General features: G+C 46.5%; 1 protein-coding gene across 1 annotated transcript; it reads right to left on the bottom strand.

The window, feature by feature from the left end:
* Window positions 1-1,513: 1,513 nt before the first annotated feature.
* On the bottom strand, window positions 1,514-13,636 carry LOC119646158 (centrosome-associated protein 350-like). The gene is made up of 6 exons (XM_038046530.1): window positions 13,317-13,636; window positions 10,046-13,242; window positions 9,740-9,966; window positions 2,517-4,317; window positions 2,274-2,457; window positions 1,514-2,070 (listed from the first exon to the last, which is right to left on the bottom strand). The coding sequence occupies exons 1-6, from the start codon at window positions 13,378-13,380 to the stop codon at window positions 1,595-1,597; spliced, it is 5,949 nt and encodes a 1,982-aa protein (XP_037902458.1). The 5' UTR covers window positions 13,381-13,636; the 3' UTR covers window positions 1,514-1,594.
* Between the last annotated feature and the right edge of the window lie 4,009 nt (window positions 13,637-17,645).

Below are 17,645 nucleotides of genomic sequence, written 5' to 3'. Positions count from 1 at the left end.
TCGATATCCTTAAAAGCTGTGTGGTGTCCTGGCCCACGCCATCGCTCCATCTTAGGCAGGGTCTGCCTCGTCTTCTTTTTCTACCATAGATATTGCCCTTATAGACTCTTCGGGTGGGATCATTTTCATCCATACGGATTAAATGACCTGCCCACCGTAACCTATTGAGCCGGATTTTATTCACAACCGGACGGTCATGGTATCGCTCATAGATTTCGTCATTGTGTAGGCTACGGAATCTTACAGAATTAACAGCGTCAATGTAAGAGGCTCATTAGATGTTCGAAACGAGACTTCTTCAGAGCGTACTGTGAGGAATTGGAAAGCGAAGGAAAGACTTCAAGGCTGTGCAGAGTCCTTAAAAGGGATGAGTCCGCCAAGTTACTGCAGATCTGCTACTTTCTCTCATCCAAAGAAAGGCACCCTTTTCGAATGTGACCATTGGAGGGGTATCCGCGTACCCCTTGCCGTCGCAAAGACAATAGCTTAGGTAATCTTCGAACGCATCAAAGAACATCTCGAAGGCTTGATCGGCAGAGAGCAGGTTGGTTTCCGCTCCGCAGGAGTTTAATGGACGCTGATATCGTCCTCAAATACGTCCTGGATTTGGTAGTAGAATTGGACTGAAGATAAACACCAAAGAAACCAAGATTCTCAGTCTCAGTCATCGCACTCTAACTATGCAATAATGGGTAGAGCAGCGAAGGTATTGATCAATTCGTATATTTTGGAACGGTGGCACATTAACAGTGCTAGATCCGTTTTCACTGCCTTGTCTAAAATTCAGAAATACAGTTATCTTAACACCAAGATCAAGTTGAGAGTTTTCAGCGCTAGGGTTCGTTCTGTCTTGTTATATTAAAATAGCACATGGAAAGTAACCCCTACTGTCACTTGAAAGCTCCAAGCCTTTGTTAACACCTATCTGCCTCGTATCATCGGAGTACGCTAGCCTAATACTATCTTAAAAGAAGAATTGGATCCGCGCACAGGGCCGGAACCTGTACGCGATGTGATCGGTGGTGGAAGTAGCAGTGGATAGGACGTATATTAAGGAGGACAACAGCTGCAACTTTGCATGCCATGCGGTGGGAGCCACTCTTCAAAGACGGTGGACGAGTGGGTTGCGCAAGTACACCTGGCGCAGAGCGGTAGAGAGAGATTGCGGGCGTCTCGAAAAGTCCTGGAAGGAGCTGAAGGGTATTTCAGATAATGATGAGTAAGGTATGGTTGACGCACTACATCCTACCAAGGAGTAAGTGGTGAGGGTTATAATAATCCCATTCACTTTTCCAAACTAGGTAGTGCGAGTCGGCAGATACTTGTAGGACAATATTTAAGTGTGAAAAGCTGGCATGATCACTATTTGCCGCCTTTATTTTTAAATTTGAGTTCAAAAGTCAGATCAGAGCTGCTCTTCTGATCATCCCCGACAAGCACATTGAAATTGAGCCCAAAGCAGTAGAGGATTGATGAACCACATGCTTTGCTCCATACAAGAGAAACATTTATATTTTTTATCACAAATTTTACTAATAATGAGCATCCGATATGAAAGTTGAAGGTCACAATAATCTGTACATACATTCGAACTTCATTCGTTGTTTTCCTTTTGTTTCTTCCACTTGCAGTTCTCCTCGAAATCATCGATCAGCTCCTTTACTAGCTCATTAAACACTTCATCAACGACACTATCCCTCACTTCGGCTTCCTCTAGATCGAAGTTGGTCCATTTATGCTCCTCTTCAAAAAGCTCCTGTATGAGGATTTCGTCGACATGATCACGCTTTCGTCGACCAAGTGAAAATATCGAGTTCTGACGAGGTTGCTGCTTGTCCATGCTCAGAAGCTTTCGGACTCGTTTATATACGAATTCCTGAATGCATTTGAGACGATTCGGAGGATTGAAGAGGGCGAGTGGCATTTTATAGTTATCGACAAGGACCATGTTTGCAGTGAAGGTTGGCTGATAGTCGCGAACGCATTCTTTGCAGATGTCGAGGATTATCCGTTCGTAAATGTTTGTTATGTTTTCATCAAGAATTGATTCTTGTTTTTCAGTCGTATCGTCTGTGAAGGAAATCGCAAGGAGAATAAAGAAAATTTTATAAAACAAAAACACAAACGACGATTACTACAGAATAGATAATCAGGAAGTAGATTAGTCTTAGAATTATGGAAATGAAGATATCTAAAATCGCGCAACGTATTCAACAGCGTGGAAATGGACTAAGGGCGGGTGAAGTAAAACGGATTATTAAATATGAATTCACCTCTTCCAACAATTTCTTCGTACAATTCTTTTGTACGTCGGAATGTAATCTCCTTGATACGAGCTTCTGATGGGAAAATCGTTGTCATTGGGCTGCCATGAGCTGGGGGCACATAAGGAGGTGGCGGCTTGTTCGGTATTTCTCGTAATAGCGCATATGGCACCGCATTTTCTAACTGAATAATCTGCAGGAAAATATATACTCTACTATCATCCTTTACAAGCGAATGACTTGAATACTTACATCACTTTCAACCAGTATTTGCTGCCTTCTTCGCAATTCAACTTCATTTATAATATCAGGCATGAGTCCTGATGTGGCCTCGGGATTGAGAAGATAGTCCTTGACTGTCATTTTTGTGGCAGGTGAATCTTGTGGACGGTTTTCTTTATCGTCTTCCCCGGCGAACTGGTTCGGAGTTGTGTTCCGAGGACTTGTAGTGTTAATTTCGGGACTCAGTGCACGTTCAAATGAACAACTGAGCCCTTTCAAGCTTTCATCTAAATCTATTAAGCGTCTCTCTAATTCTGATGGAGGACGATCTTCCTCATCCTCAGCTAGCTGCTCCTGTGTTTCGAATTGGAAATAATCAACCTTATTTTCAACATCTTCCGGAACAAATTCCTCTGCTATTGATCTTGTATCCTCTCCAGTTGATTCGAATCTCGGTATGGAAATATCTTCAATCATAGTTTCGCTATCATTGTCCTTATCCAGAGAAATATTGTAATAAGAGCTGAGTGCCGTGTGCCCATTGAACAGAGCTAGACTTTGTGCTACTTGTTCAGAAATCGTTTCAGTTGATTGGGACAGCACAGTTTCTGCAATGCTCAACTCATCGTAATTCGCTTCTTTTTGGACTTTTTCACTCTGTCCTGAATCTTTCGGGGAGGTGGAGCTTTTCTGTTGAGAATATTCAAAACTTTCAGTGACAGTTTCTGTACCAGGCGGGGTGTAATCAGGCGATATATCTGCTTCAGAATTCCCATTGACTGGAGAGCGACTGTTTGGAGAATGAGTTATCACGGTCACATCATTTTTTGGAGAAGTCGTTGAGGACTTCGTCTTGGGTGCAGACGAAGAAGTGTCTAATTCTTTGGAGGAAAGATCCTCGCTTAGGGAAAAATTCAACGTGTACTCAGTGTCTTTATTATTTGATTTCGGGTCTGTTGACTGATTATCAGACGCATCTGACTCATTCGTTGTATTTTCATTGGTGTTGGCCGTAGTTATAAACGTTATATTCTCGGCGGATTTTCTTGTGGGAACCTGCTCCGAATCAGATGTACCCGAACTGAAGTTCAAATTAAGTTTAGGTATGTCCGCTGGCTTTGAGGCTTTTGCAGAGCTCGTTTCTGATTCGTTTAACTTGGACTGATCCGTTAGAATTTCAATTGCATCGTTTTTCTGGAAATCGGCAAGAACTGCTTGTTTTGCATCTTCGTACAACTTCTCCAGATCACCTTTGCTTAACTTATATTTTTTTACCTCGTCAAATCGTGCTTCTGTTCTTCCCGTTAGTCGGCGCCATAATTTATTCAACTTTCTACCCGAAGTGCGGATGTATTCGTTGTGAACACTCTCCCTATTCCCGCTTTCGCTTCCGCTGTTTGTCGTTATACTCTGCAATTCTCGTAGGCTTTTATCAATGTCCATCAACTTCTTGTGTTTCTTTCGTTCTTTTGCTGTTTTTACTTCATCAACTGGATGAGTTCGTTTTTGCTGATTGCACTTGTAGAGTAGTTGTTCGATTTTTAGGACTTCCTCTTCTTCTTGGTCGAGACGTTGGTGCCATTCCAATAGGCGTTCCACGTGTTTTCGGCGTCTTTGTAACTCCTCTTCACGCTCTCGTAGGATCATTTCTAAATTTTGGCTTGTGTTCAGCTCGTAGCCGCGGATTAGTCCTCTGGATTCTAACTGGTCTGCGGGGATTACTTTTTTTCGAAGGGATAAATTTGTGGATATTGTGAATTCGGGAATTTTTGGCGCGCATGTCGATGTATTCTGTTTGTCCTTCGTGTCTTTTTCAGATAGTTTCAGGATTCTGGGGAGTTATTTCAAGATAGTTTTAATGAGGATTATAATATTTTAAGTAAAAATAGGAAAATGAGATCAAAGATAAAAAGGCAACTAAGTATCATTATCATCATCAAAGGCGCAACGTCCAATCTAGGCTTGCGTTAGGGGTTCTTGTATGAAGCCACAAATATACAAAGAAATATCTGACCCCGGTTTTCTCAAAGGAGGATCAAAATTGTTCACAATAATGAGATTTTTTTTTTCATTACTAAAAAATATGGAAGGCTTGGGTCGATTCTTACGATCATCAGTAAGTTTCTTATATTGGGTTGGGGAATCCAATCTCACCAAACACACAGCAAAACCTTCCTGGCCGTCAATCCGGACTTGGTGATAGGTTAGGCCGGCTCGCTGCGCTGCGACCACGATCTTTTTCGCTTGTCGTACGTGATCCACTTTTCATCACCAGTCACCATCCCCTTCAAAAATGGGTCGAATTCGTTCCGTTTTAGCAGTACATCGCAGGCGTTGATTCGGTCCAAGAGATTTTTTTGCGTCAACTCGTGTGGCACCCAAACATCCAGCTTTTTTTGGAATCCAATCATCTGCAAATGGTTCCAAACGGTTTTATTGTCTATACCCAGTTCCTGGCCAATCGAGCGAATGCTAACATGCCGGTTTACTTGGATGATTTCGACGATTTTATCGGTTTCTGCGAAGATTGGCCTACCAGTACGGAATGTGTCTTCGACATCCACTACACCAGAACGAAATCGATCGAACCAACGCTGTGTTGTACGAATCGTTACAGTATCGGGCCCATAAGCTTCATAAATTTTTTTGGCCGCCTTCGCTGTACCTCTCAGGTAGTAAAATATAACGAATTTCTTGCTTGGTGGACTCCATCTTTGAGGCGCTATAATTTGAGTTTGAAACATATGATCACAACACTGTCAAAGAGACACTTATAGCACAAATTGTCATCTTCAAATCGCCGTATAGTATGACCCGATGCGATAAGTACAACACAAGATATGTTTAAGTGTCGCCATCTATTGACAAAATACGATATTTCTTTTTTCCCAACCTTATAGTTCCAGGTGTGCCTCAAAAGAAGAAGGCGAAGAGGAACAAGAGACAACAACATGTCGCGCCATCAGAAAACCCTTTGTCTAAAATTATGGCGGACACGAAGACCGAAGCACCAAAAGAAAAGGTGCGGAAACGAAGGAGGACTAAACCGCAAGCTCTGCTTATTAAGCCGAGGGAAGGCAAGACTTTTGCGGAAGTTTTCATTGAAATCCGTTACAAGATTAAATCCGAAGACAACGGAGCAAAAGTGTCTTCCATTCGTAAAACGAAGGGTGGTGGAGTCCTAGTCGAATTAGACCCGAAGACAATAAATAAAGTTACATTAAATAAAGTTTTTGATTGCCTCACAGAAAAGAACGAGGTAGAAGAAGCCATCAAACGCGAATGTCCGAAGATAACCAATGCCCGCATTGGTATCACCTTTGCGAACTCCCGGGGCTAAAAAATCACTGTGGTGGATGTTGCCGAGCAATACGCAAGGAAGCTTCTAAACAGCGGGAAAATAAGAATTGGTTGGGCAGTGTGTAGGATGATACGAACCCAGGGCGCCCAAATCAAATGTTACAGATGTTTGGATTATGGGCACACATCCGCAACCTGTCGGGGACCTGACAGAAGGGCAACATGCCGTAAATGTGGTCAGGCAGGCCATAAAGCGAACACCTGCTCTCGAGTTGCCAGCGCAGTTCGCTGCGGAGCTGATTTAGTTCCCATCAGTGAGCAGTACCAAACCCAGAGCCCAGTTTCATAACACCCTGATATATCAGGTACCGTTGCCATCCGGGTTCGGGACGGCGCCCTCCTTACGATTCTTACCCAAGGCCGAGTGGACGGCTTTGTCTGGATTCGGTGTTCAGGGATAACGTTTTTTAGTGTCTATCTTACGCCGAATGAGACGATGCTGGACTTTCGACGCAAGCTTGATGCTTTGGAGGATGCTATCTTAAGCACAGATGGGCGGGTTCTGGTCGAGGGTGACTTCAATGCAAGGGACTTGAATGGGGCATACCTCACACAGACTCCAGAGGGAAATGAATTCTGGAAATGGTGGCGAGAGCAGGACTGGTAGTTCTAAACACCGGATCCACCCAAACGTTCCGACGCCCGGGCTGCGAGGGGTACATTCCAGACGTAACGTCGCTGGTGGACGGGTGGCGGTGTGCGCCACCTCGGAGCTCTTTCTGTGCATGGAAAATCGCGAAAGTGAACACCGGGAGACTCTTTTGTTTGTTCGTGAATTCAGTTATGAACCTGATAACGACGGCCTGCGGAGCCTCGATGCCCAGAAGGGCATCTCTTACGGATATTGGGGGACTATCTGAGGAACCGCTCCCTGCTCTATGGAACACTAGATGGTCAGAGGAGGGTGGAGGTCACGTCGGAGGTAGCACAGGGATCCATCCTAGGGCCGGACCTTTGGAACGCTACCTATGATAGTCTACTTACACTCGACATGCCAGAAGGGTCGCTCCTGGTCGGCTATGCAGATAATGTCGTGGTGATTGTTACTGGGCGCACTGTCGAACAGGCGCAAAGTAGACTCGGCATATTGATGCGACGGGTAAGCGAATGGATGACTACTCAAGCTTTCAACCTTGCACTGGAAAAAACCAAAGTAGTCATTCTGACTAAGAAGAGAATTCCGACCCTGCATCGCATATCGTTTGGCGAGTCGATAACCGAGTCAAAACCAGCGGTAAAATATCACGGGCTGACACTTGACTCAAAGATGAGCTTTTTTGAGCTGATCAAAGCAGCAGCGAACAAGGCTGCAGCTGGAGTTTCGGCGTTAAGTAGGCTGATGGCGAACATTGGGAGCCCCACGTCTAGCAGGCGACGTCTCCTGATGAGTTCAAGGCAGTCTGTCTTGCTCTATGGCGCAGAGGTAAGGGCTGACGCTCTTAGCAAGGAGGTATATCGTAAACGTCTCGCGCAGGTACAGAGACGGAGAGTTTTGCAGGTGGCGTCTGCGTACCGCACTGTCTCTGAACCGGCCGTGATGGTGATCGCGGGAGTGATCCCCGTTGCCCTTCTTGCTAAGGAGCGTCAAGCCATATACAAGCGCAAGGGAGGTTGTTGCTCGTGAAGAACGGCAACCCTAGGCGAGTGGCAGCTCGCTTGGCAAAATGAAATAAGAGGCAGATGGACTGCGTGGCTCATCGGTAACTTTGGTGCGTGGCTGAATAGGAAGGATGGTGAGACTGATTATTTCCTTGGGTTCCTTGAACTGATAGTTTCGTTCCTCCTGCTCCTCCCGTTGGTGAAAGGAATTTCCTGATTTGAAGGTTCCGCAAGGCGGGAGAGTCCGGGGACTAGCCTGAAGCAATGTGATAAACGGTTTCAAGCTAGCTCTCTGACGATGGGGAGGTGTTTAGTTGATAGTCCGACGACGTACCGAACCGGGAGTCCAACACTATGTGCGTAAATGCATTCACCTGCCGTCAGATATTTTACGATGGAAATCACCGTCAAGTCATCTCTGAAGCAACTTGATTTCTTCTGGATTGAGAGGCACTCCACAACAAGAGGCCTGCAATTGAGTCTGGCATTCCCGATGTGACGAAGTCACCTTTTCCTCCGGTTACGATTCTGTCACCATATCAGTCATTTCGCCAAACGTATGCCCCTTAATCATTTCTTGTGTATATTTACCCGCCTTCTCTGTACGAGGATTTCTTCGACAGATTATCAGAGGCCCTAATCGTTTTGTTTTCCTTATTTCCTTTCATCCTCTGTGGTGACTTTAATCTTCCCATGCTCTCCTGGTCTTACCCCCCCCCCCCCCCCCCTAATAACTGCACCCACCGTTCCCTTCCTCTATCCACTTTCATGTACACCGGTGGGGCCCTCCAGTTTAACATTTCTAGAAACCACTTAGATCGCATTCTTGACGTTGTCCTCTTTGACCTTTCTGTGCGTTGCCTTTCCTAACCCCTTCATGGTCCGTCTTACGTTGCCCCTGATGCCCATCATCTTGCTCTCGAGTTCGATGCTCAGATATCCCGACCCCAATCTCCTGTCGCTCGCAAGTCTACCAAGTTTAACTTTCGTAAGGCGAACTTCGAAGGGCTGAACTCAGCCCTGAGGGCAATCAACTGGGTCCCGGAACCTTTTGATCAGCTCTCGTAAACTGGTGTTTCACTATCGGCTAGACCTACTGCTCAGCACATGTAATGCTTACTTGAAGGGGGCGGGGGGTGTATTTACTTGTCGCTGCAAACTTTGAATTGCCGTCACAAATCCTCGATGAACCTCATGAGGAGTAGAATCCCCGAAGCGATACGTGCTGCCGGAGACTTATCCCCAAGACAGTTCGGTTTCTGTGCAGGGAAATGCACAGTGGATGTTGTCGAGGAGGTTCTGGATTCTGTTCATCGAGCTGAAACACACAGCGTTGATCTCAACGAATAGTGCCTCTCACAACGCTTAATGTTAGAAATGCATTCGATTCGACATGCTAGGCACATTAAAAAAATAATTCTATGCGCCAGGCCACCTATTGCGGATATTGAGGAATCTTTGACGGTAGAGGACTAGAGCTGGATGTCTGAAAAGCATCGCTCGATAGTCTGCTAAGAGTCAACATGCCAGAAGAGTTGGGCTTGTCGGTTATGCAGATGGTGTTGCGGTATTTGTCGTCGGACAAACTGCTGAATAGGCGCAAAGCGGAATTGGCATTTTGAAGTGGCGAATGGAAGACTACTCATGGTTTTAGACAGCTTGACTAAAGAGAGATTCCAGACCCTAGATCCTGTGTAGATCGGGGAGTTGATTATAGAGTCAAAATGGTTAAAGCACCTTAAATTGACGCTAGACTTGCAGATGAGCTTGTTCCAACAAATAAAAACAACAGCGTGAGGGGGTCCTACGTCTAGCATGAGGCGTCTGCCTATGAGGGCAACGCGGTCAATTGTGGTCTATGACGCGGAGGTTTGGGTTGATGTTCTTGGCAAGGTGTATTGTAAGTGCACCGCGCAGGGCCAGAAATGGAGAACTTTGCGGGTGGCCTCTGCCAACCGCGCTGTCTCAGAATCGGTTGTGATGTTGATCGCGGGAGTAATGCCCGTTGCCTTTTTTACTAAGGAATGCAAAACCATCTACAAGCGCAAGGAAGACAACTCAATAGAGGTATGGAACTGAATGCAGGTCTTCCTCTTTTTCTTTAGCCTTTGCCCCGTTCACAAGCGAGGACGGCTCGTCGTGATCGGTTTCGCCATTTGGATTTATCGAATGCCTGATCTGGGCGCAATTTCGAGGCTTTTAAATTCCCATCCAGTGTATCAAGCCACCGTTGTTTCGACCTGCCTTTTGGTCGTAAATTATTCTAGTCTACGTTAGTTGCCTTAATTACGTACCTTTTGATTTCTTCCCGTTCCTTTTCCATTTTCATCAAAATAGCTCGTTGCTTCCTCTTTATGATCGATATTTGGACGGTTAAACCCTTCGCCTTGCATTTCTCCTTCTGTATCTCCAACAGCGCAATCTGCCCTCGAGTTCGGTCCAGGATTGACTTCTCGCGTATCTTCAGGAGCGCCGTCAAGTGTTCAGTCTTCGTGGCTTCGGTTTTGATTAGCTGCTCGTACTTGGGGGGAAAAAGTTAGTTTTATTAGAATTAAGAGAAGAGGGGGAAGCGTGGAATGTTTTCTAAACTTCTCACTTACCCATCCCAAGCTTGAATAGTTCAAATGAGTTTCAGAAAGTCTGGAACTTTGCGATATAATGGACAATTCCATTTCAGATTGATTGAAAATAGCGAAAATGTCACTTCCCATTGATGAATTCAAAACCGGACGATGCGAAACAGAATCATCGGATATGAGAATTCTTGAATCGGATTGACGATTGACAATCTGGTGCATGTTGTCTTGTCTGGCAGGGTCTTGGTCGCCGCGGGTCATGTTGATTTGGTTCCGTATGATATCTTCTCTTGAGGGTTGCCTTCTCCAGGCGTCAGGGTCGGCGTATTTCTCAAGCTCCAAAGAATCTTTCGAAAAGTTATTTGAATCTTGTAGAAGACCGTGTTGGCCGGGGGAAGAGACGAACTTTTGATATGTTTTTGATGCTTCCTCGATGGAATCATGGAAGTCTTCAGTGTAGGTTGAGGCGTTTTTTATTACTTCGTTAAATGAAGCTTTTGATGGGGATGGTTGCGCCGATCCTATTCGATTGTCCGACTGGTCTTGAGTCGAATAAATTTCCTCTTTTGCGGTTTTACTCGTAGAAGTTTTACTTGTCATTGTTTCCAATGTTTGGGACGAAGATTCCTTAACGCTAGGTAAGCTCTGGGTATTCCTTGACTTTGAATCGACCTCCACTACATCAACGGTTCCACTCTTCTCAGTTTTGACACTCCCCCCTTCTTCGAAATCTGAGCTGTAGTTATCTGATTTTGAAGATGATCCCTTTCGGTCAGTCCGTAGGGTCTGGCGTGATTCCTCTGATCCTATATTCTCCGCTATTGACCTAGACGAAGCAGAACGGGGCGTTTTCGACAGGGCAGATTGGAGCTGCTGATTCACTTCAATTACATGAGACAAGCTTTTATTGAAGTCTTGCAGCATTTGCTCGAATTCTTCCCGCGACTTCACCTCAGCAGATGATTCTGTCCCGGACTTTGGCTTCAGATTCAAATTGTTTATTTTATCGGTTGAAAGCGGGCTTATGTTGAACGTTTCCGATTTGTCTTTGATCTTTTCAGGAGCTTGTTGGTTGTTAGGTGAGTTGAGAGGCATTTCTAGCAGCTTTTTCGGCACAGGAGGCCTTTTCTCAGGACTTGAAAACACAGAAGACGACGCCGTGGTGTCGTCTTCGTGTTTTTTGGCTGCCCGTCGACTCCTTCTAGAGATACGCGTGCTGGTCGGGAAAGGTTGCCTCATGACTTCCGAGTGAATCGAACTCACTTCCGAAACAGTATTCGACTGGGGAATGTTAAGCGTGACTGAGCTGGTGAGTTCCGATAGACTTTTCGATTGATCCGGGGCAGGTGGATGAGGCGGTGGTCCGGAATCAGGGGACTTTCGTGGCGAAAAGGTTAGGTTTTTGTTTGGGGAATTTATAGGTGAATTCAAAAACGGCGTGAAGACACTTGAAGCTGTTGAAAGTTTGTGGCCTGGACCTTGTTCCGCGTTGATTGACGAGACTTCATTCAGGTCGGGACGACTGAGGAGACGCTGGCGAGCAGCTGAAGGCAGTGATAGTGAGTGGGGTGGAATGTACTTTTTTACTTCTTTCGGTTCTGGTTGTTTCACGATTTCAGTCTTTTCCTCTTTAGTGGATTGTACGGGATTTGTTATAGCTTCGAGTTTCTTGCGAACGGCCTTGATGAAGTTGTATGGGTAGAGCTGAACTGGGGTGGGTTGAAGCCAATACGGAAGTGTTGGTTTTTCAGGCTCTGGGGGTTCCACTTGTATGCATTTCTCTGCGACTGTAGGCCGACTTTTTAGCTTCATATTAGGCACTTTGAGTTCAAGATCGTGCAAGGGTTTGTTTAAATCCTCCGGAGGTTCGTGAGTGCTTGAATGTGCACTCAAAACCAAGGGGGAGGACTGTTTCTGTACCTGCGCTTTCGTTTTTTGTGACCTTGGGGTCGGTACGTTGAATTTATTCTCTTTGTCCATTCCTAGGTCGAACGGTTCAAGCGAATCCACTGGGAAATTGAAGTCTGAATCCATTTTACGAAGAAGGCCGACTTTCTTCACATCGGTAGGGGTGTTCACGGGTCTTACATTTCCGTCGGAAGGCTGTAAGGCTCTGGATTGCTGATTGTTTGTCTTGAGTGGTAGATTTTCCGCTTGGTTTCCTCCAGAAGAACCACAATTTCGCCGAGTTGTCTGTTGCCTGATTGAAACCGTTTGGGGAGGATTGAGTGGTGCACTATCGTGGTTACTTAGCATCTGGTCAGGTGGCCTTGTGCTGGCTTGACTTATAACCTCCGACGGGCTGGGATCGTTCGACGCAGATGTTTTCATGTCAATCGACTTCCTCCTCGCCTTTTTCACGTTCTTCTGGAGGATCGCCAGCGTATTCTTTCGAAGGCTTTCAAGGCGTTTTTTGATCTCTTCTCGTTCCACTTGCGAAATTACCTTTTTAGTGTCTACAGTCATTGCCTTTCGGCGTTCTCGTTGATCTTGCATAAATTGTCGAGCCTTCTGTGGGTCGTAGGACCGTTGCTTCGGTGTGGGATTAGAGACGACGTTGCTGCTGGCGTTTGTGCGTTGTGACTTGGTCCTTGTCGATGACTTTGACCTTGCAGTAGCCTTGTCACTAGTGCGGTGGTTTGAGTTGGTAGTGCTGCTGCTCCCTTTTGAGCGACCGCGTCCGACCAATTCGGGGTCAGTCTTGCTTCGTTTCGTGGAAGATCCTCTGGTTCGGATGGTCTCTGTATTTGTTTTTGAAGTTTGCGGTTCAGCGGCTTCCATATTACTGGACGCGGTATGAGCTGTACTGGGAGCCGCTGGTTCATTCGATTCCTCTCCACGTTCGTCGGACAACCCTCTTAATATGCCATGGATCTCGTCCACCTCCTGCCGCTCGAGACGTTTCTCAATAAAAGCCGAGAGAGCTGGCGAATGAAAGGCCTCCTTAGACGCAACTTCCTCATGGGTTGGAGCCGGATCCATTTTCTTGGCGATCTGAAGGGGCTGACCCTTAGAACGCACGTTATTCTGATTTTCTCGCGTTCTTCCACTGTTTTGGGGGACCCGGTAGCTGTGAATGGATTTAACAACTGCCGACGTTGGCTGGCGTTTTGCTTCGTATACAAGTTTTGCTACTTTCGTAACCGGTTGCTTCGTGGGGCTGCAATTATCTTGTCGGGAATTGGGCGACCTCACCGAGCGGGCTGTCCTGATGATTTTCACTGTTAAAAGGATTTCAAACGCGGTCAAATGAACGCCTGACGGTTGAACAGAGAAAACAAAAGCAGTCACATACCTGCCGCCCGATCCGTTGGCAGCTCATCGTTTCCATTTCTCTTTGGCTTTCCCGTCCACGACATTACAACGTTCTCCGATTGCTACGTTTTGCTCCTGGCACTGTCCAACGGTTATTTGGCATCGCCGAGTGCAAGGAAACTCACAACACGAACTTATTCGTTCAGAACCGGAAAATGCGCGGCGCGAGCAACTGCTAAATTCGTATACAAAATCCGCCGGTAAAACGTCAACAAATGATCCCGAAACGTTTCAAATTGTCTGCCGGCGGGGAAAGTGATGTGTAGCGACTGGTATTCGCCGTGCCATGGTGACCCCCTTCAAATTGTTTACCTGTCAGGCAGCTTTACCTATGCTGGGGGTGAGGGGAAATGTTGAAGATGACGTTCTGCTTGTTGCCTTCAGTGCCATCTGTGAGGCGTCTGCAGTTACCGAAGACACAAATTTAGATACATTAGAATTCTGAGAGAAGCGATTGCACGGTTTCATAGTAAAGAAGGTCACATTTCATGGTAAGATTTTATTTGAAAGAATTTTTTTCCAAGTTACCTATAATGAGAAATCTAATAAAAAAATTGAAAACAGACAAATTCAAAGGAAAACTCTTTGCGACGTTTTTTAAGCTATTGGAACACTTGTAGGGACCAAGCTGCAAAATCGCAATAGACAGGGACTCCTTTGCTGAGAACACCACAGGCGCCAAAGGGATCGCAGATAGCCCGTTGCAGAGCAAACTGGGAAAATATCGAAAGGAGAAAGGGACATTTGAAGGAGACTTCCTTCAGGTACTCCCCAGGGCTAAACAGAAGAAGACGAATAGGATCAAGAGACAAAAAGCTGCTTCGTCAGAAAAACCTCCGCCTAAAATTAGGGTGGACACGACCCGTGGAGCACCAAAAGAAGAGGTTGGGAGAAGAAGAAGGACTAGACCGTCAACACTGCTTATTAAGCCGAGGTAAGGCAAGACCTTTGTAAAAGTCCTCTGCGAAATCCATTGTAGAATTAAGCCCGAAGAGATTGGAGCAGTGTGGAGAAGTGTTTTACATTCGGGAAACGAATTAGGTCCGAGGACAACAGGTAAAGGTATGTTTTGTGAAGTAGTCAAGGGGGACTATTGGGAGAGAAAGCTTGGGTGTCTAGTCTACAGCTCACGTGCTCTGTGGAAAACTGAATTATTGACTGCCTCCCAGAAATGAATGAAGTGGAAGTGGCCATCAAGCGGGAATGTTCGGAGGTAATCAATGGTTAAAGTGATATCAGTTCTGCGAACTCCCGAGGTCAAAAACTCGCTGTGATGTTGCCGAGCAATATTCAATAAGCATCGTCTCATTCTTTCACGGAAACTAATCGTAAATCGTTAGATATACACGAATAATTATCATAATAAACTACACAACTAGAAATAATCATTAATAAATTATAAATGTAATGATTGCCTTACATTTAGTGTGAATTTCCTTCCTCGAAATACTCAAGTCTTTTCATTTATCATTCGGGGAACTTGGGGAACTTGACAGTAGTTAAAGTCGCGGTAGATTCGGCGAACGAGGTTGTCTCCGCTGACATTGCAGCCTCCTCATCTTGCACAGCTACCGCTTCCTTCGACTTTTGTGATGAGGAGCGCCTGCAATTCGGCCGTATCGATCAACTCTCCAAATTGTTTAGCAACTTTTTGCATGTTCTGGTGTCTCCTCGTTACCACAGTTAGATACTAGACAGCTACCTCACTCCCCCTTGCCCCTCAAGGGGGGAAATCAGTGCGAGTACACACGATTTCAAATTGTTTTGCCCTTGAGCATGAGCGAGATGTACCGAAAACCCGATCAGCTGTGTTTGACATACCGCCCGGACTTGCCAATGTATTCGTGAGATTGGCAAGTTTTTGCTTATGTATAAGTGAATACGTGAAACAACTTTTTGCTATATGGGTGGGCACGCCGTAGTACCTGAATAGCAAAAGCTCACCGATCTCTCTCTTACCAATACGATTTGACGAAGATTATGCCTTTTCCTTGTTTAGCGTCTCTGATGTGTACAGATAAGCTTCTGCAAGCGCATTTGCAAGTGGGGTCATTTTTGTAAGGGTACTGCCTATAGTAGATCTACTGTGCTCGTTACAACAAGCTGTCCAACTCTCTTGCTCTCTTCTTTTCCTTCTCCTTTTTCGAAAAACCAATTCCCCAGCCATGTAGCCCGGCAAAATAGAGCGAACAAATTTCCCTCCAGTGGTCGAAGCCGCAACATTCAAATTTGCACTTTCGAAATTTAATTTCAAGTTGGAACATTCGAACTTCAAAAGCGGCCAGGAAAATGATATCGGCATAACAGGATCCGGGAAATGGCGGCGAGAAGCGGGCTCGTAGTTTTAAATACTGGTCCCCCGCCAACGTTTCGGCGGCCAGGCTGTGAAAGAAGCATCCCTGGCATCACTTTTTTGTCCAAATCTTTGGCACCATCGGTGGACGGGTGGCGAGCCCTGGAAGACTTTTCTTCAACCAGTACATCGTGTTCGAAGTGGTTGACGCTACTTGCCGGCGTGCATCAACCTCTGGGTGGGGAATGTCGGGACAGTGAGCATCGGGAAGTACTTCGAAGCTCTTCGAACAGGTAGAGTCGCGTTGAAGGGCGCTTCGGAGGGTGGTAGCGTTGCAGCTGACACTGTTGTAAACTCTATGATGAATCTGAGAACGAAAGCCTGTGAGACTTCCATGTCCCGGAGGAGACGTCACAAATTGCCAACCTTCGGAGGGAGTGTCATAAGCTCCGCCGTTTGACACAACGTCTACACGCCAGCGAGGAGGCATGCGTCATAAAGGCAGAGTATAGATCGGCAAAGTGGAAGACCGGCGGCGTATTGCAAGACTATGACACGGTATTCTTTACGGACGGATCAAAGATGGCCTGTGGAGTCGGCGCGGGGGTTTTCTCGAGTATACACGGCGTATCCAAGTCGTATGGTCTCCCAGGTTTCGCCAGTGTATTCCAGGCGGAAGTACTGGCGATATTGGAAGTCTGTCGATGGCTGGAGCGTGATTCGAGCCCCAAGCGTAACATAGCCATTCTGACCGACAGCCAAGCGGTCATCAAGGCCTTGTACTCAACGACGACATCTTCCCGGCTGGTGGGGCAGTGCAGAGACGCGCTCAACCATCTGGGCGGCACGCTCAAGGTCACTCTCCTCTGAGTTCCCGGGCATATGAACATAGAGGGGAATGAGTGGGCTGACGGATTGGCCAGGCAAGGTTCTGCTCCTGGGAGTCCCTCTGCGAATACAGTCGGTGTTCCGCTGGCGGCTGCTGGGGGCGCAGTCTACTCGCACTACCTAGCAGCCGCGGGCCTGAGTTGGCGAAGGCTTACACGCTGTGAGAAGTCAAGGAGAATTTGGCCCGCTTATAAGATGGCCCGTTCACGAGAGCTCCTGTACCAGACGCGTGCAAATGCTTTCAAGATTACGGCGGCACTGGCCCATAGGGGACCATGCCGCTAGGCTCGGCATACCCTACAACTCGCATTGCTGAAGCTGTGGAGAAGGAAGGGAAACCCTCATGCGCTTTTTCTGCGATTGCATAGCTCTGGCTAGAGTCAGGCTGCGAACACTGGGTAAACCATTCTTTGGGGACCTCCTTGCTCCCATAACAACAGTCACGGTCTTAGGAGTTTGTGGCATCAAAACGGCGCACCAAAGCGCTAATTGGGCTCCTCGGAGCGGCTACTGATACCTACCTACCTACCATAGATCAGCAAAAATGAAGACCCGATAAATAAAAGCAAAGCTCGCGGCTGGCAGAACCTGGTTAACGAGGTGAATGATAACATGTGAGGATTTAGTTATAAACTTGTCACTCGGAAATTCCGGCCTCTGCGGAAGCCCTGCATACTAAGTACCGATCAGATGAACCGCATTGTATGGGCATTATCCCGTATGCGTTGATGTCAATAGCGCGGTAAGCGTCGAGGATTGCCCCCATTTCGCAATGAGAGAGCTCGAAGAAGTGGAAGCGGAAAAATAAGAAGGCGAAAGGCCTTGATGGTATCTTGGCGGAAGTTTGCAAACTGGTGTTCCGCCAACGGCTAGACTTGCTGCTTGAAGGAGAGCATTTTCGTTATCACGACATGACAGAAGAGTCGCGCCTGGGCGGTTATGCAAATGATGTGCGGCGCTTGTATATTGATACGACGGCGAGTCGATAATCGAGTCAAAACTAATGGTTGAGTACCTTGGACTGACTCTTGACTCAAGGATTAGCTTTTTCGAGCAAATCAAAGCAGCAGCGGACAATTCTGCAGCTGGAATTCCGGCCTTACATCGGTTAATGGAAAATACTGGGGG

This window comes from Hermetia illucens, chromosome 1, assembly GCF_905115235.1.
Source record: "Hermetia illucens chromosome 1, iHerIll2.2.curated.20191125, whole genome shotgun sequence".
Classification (NCBI taxonomy): Eukaryota; Metazoa; Arthropoda; class Insecta; order Diptera; family Stratiomyidae; genus Hermetia; species Hermetia illucens.
The sequence above is the reverse complement of the archived record's forward strand: the minus strand, read 5'-3'. Positions and strand labels throughout refer to the sequence as shown.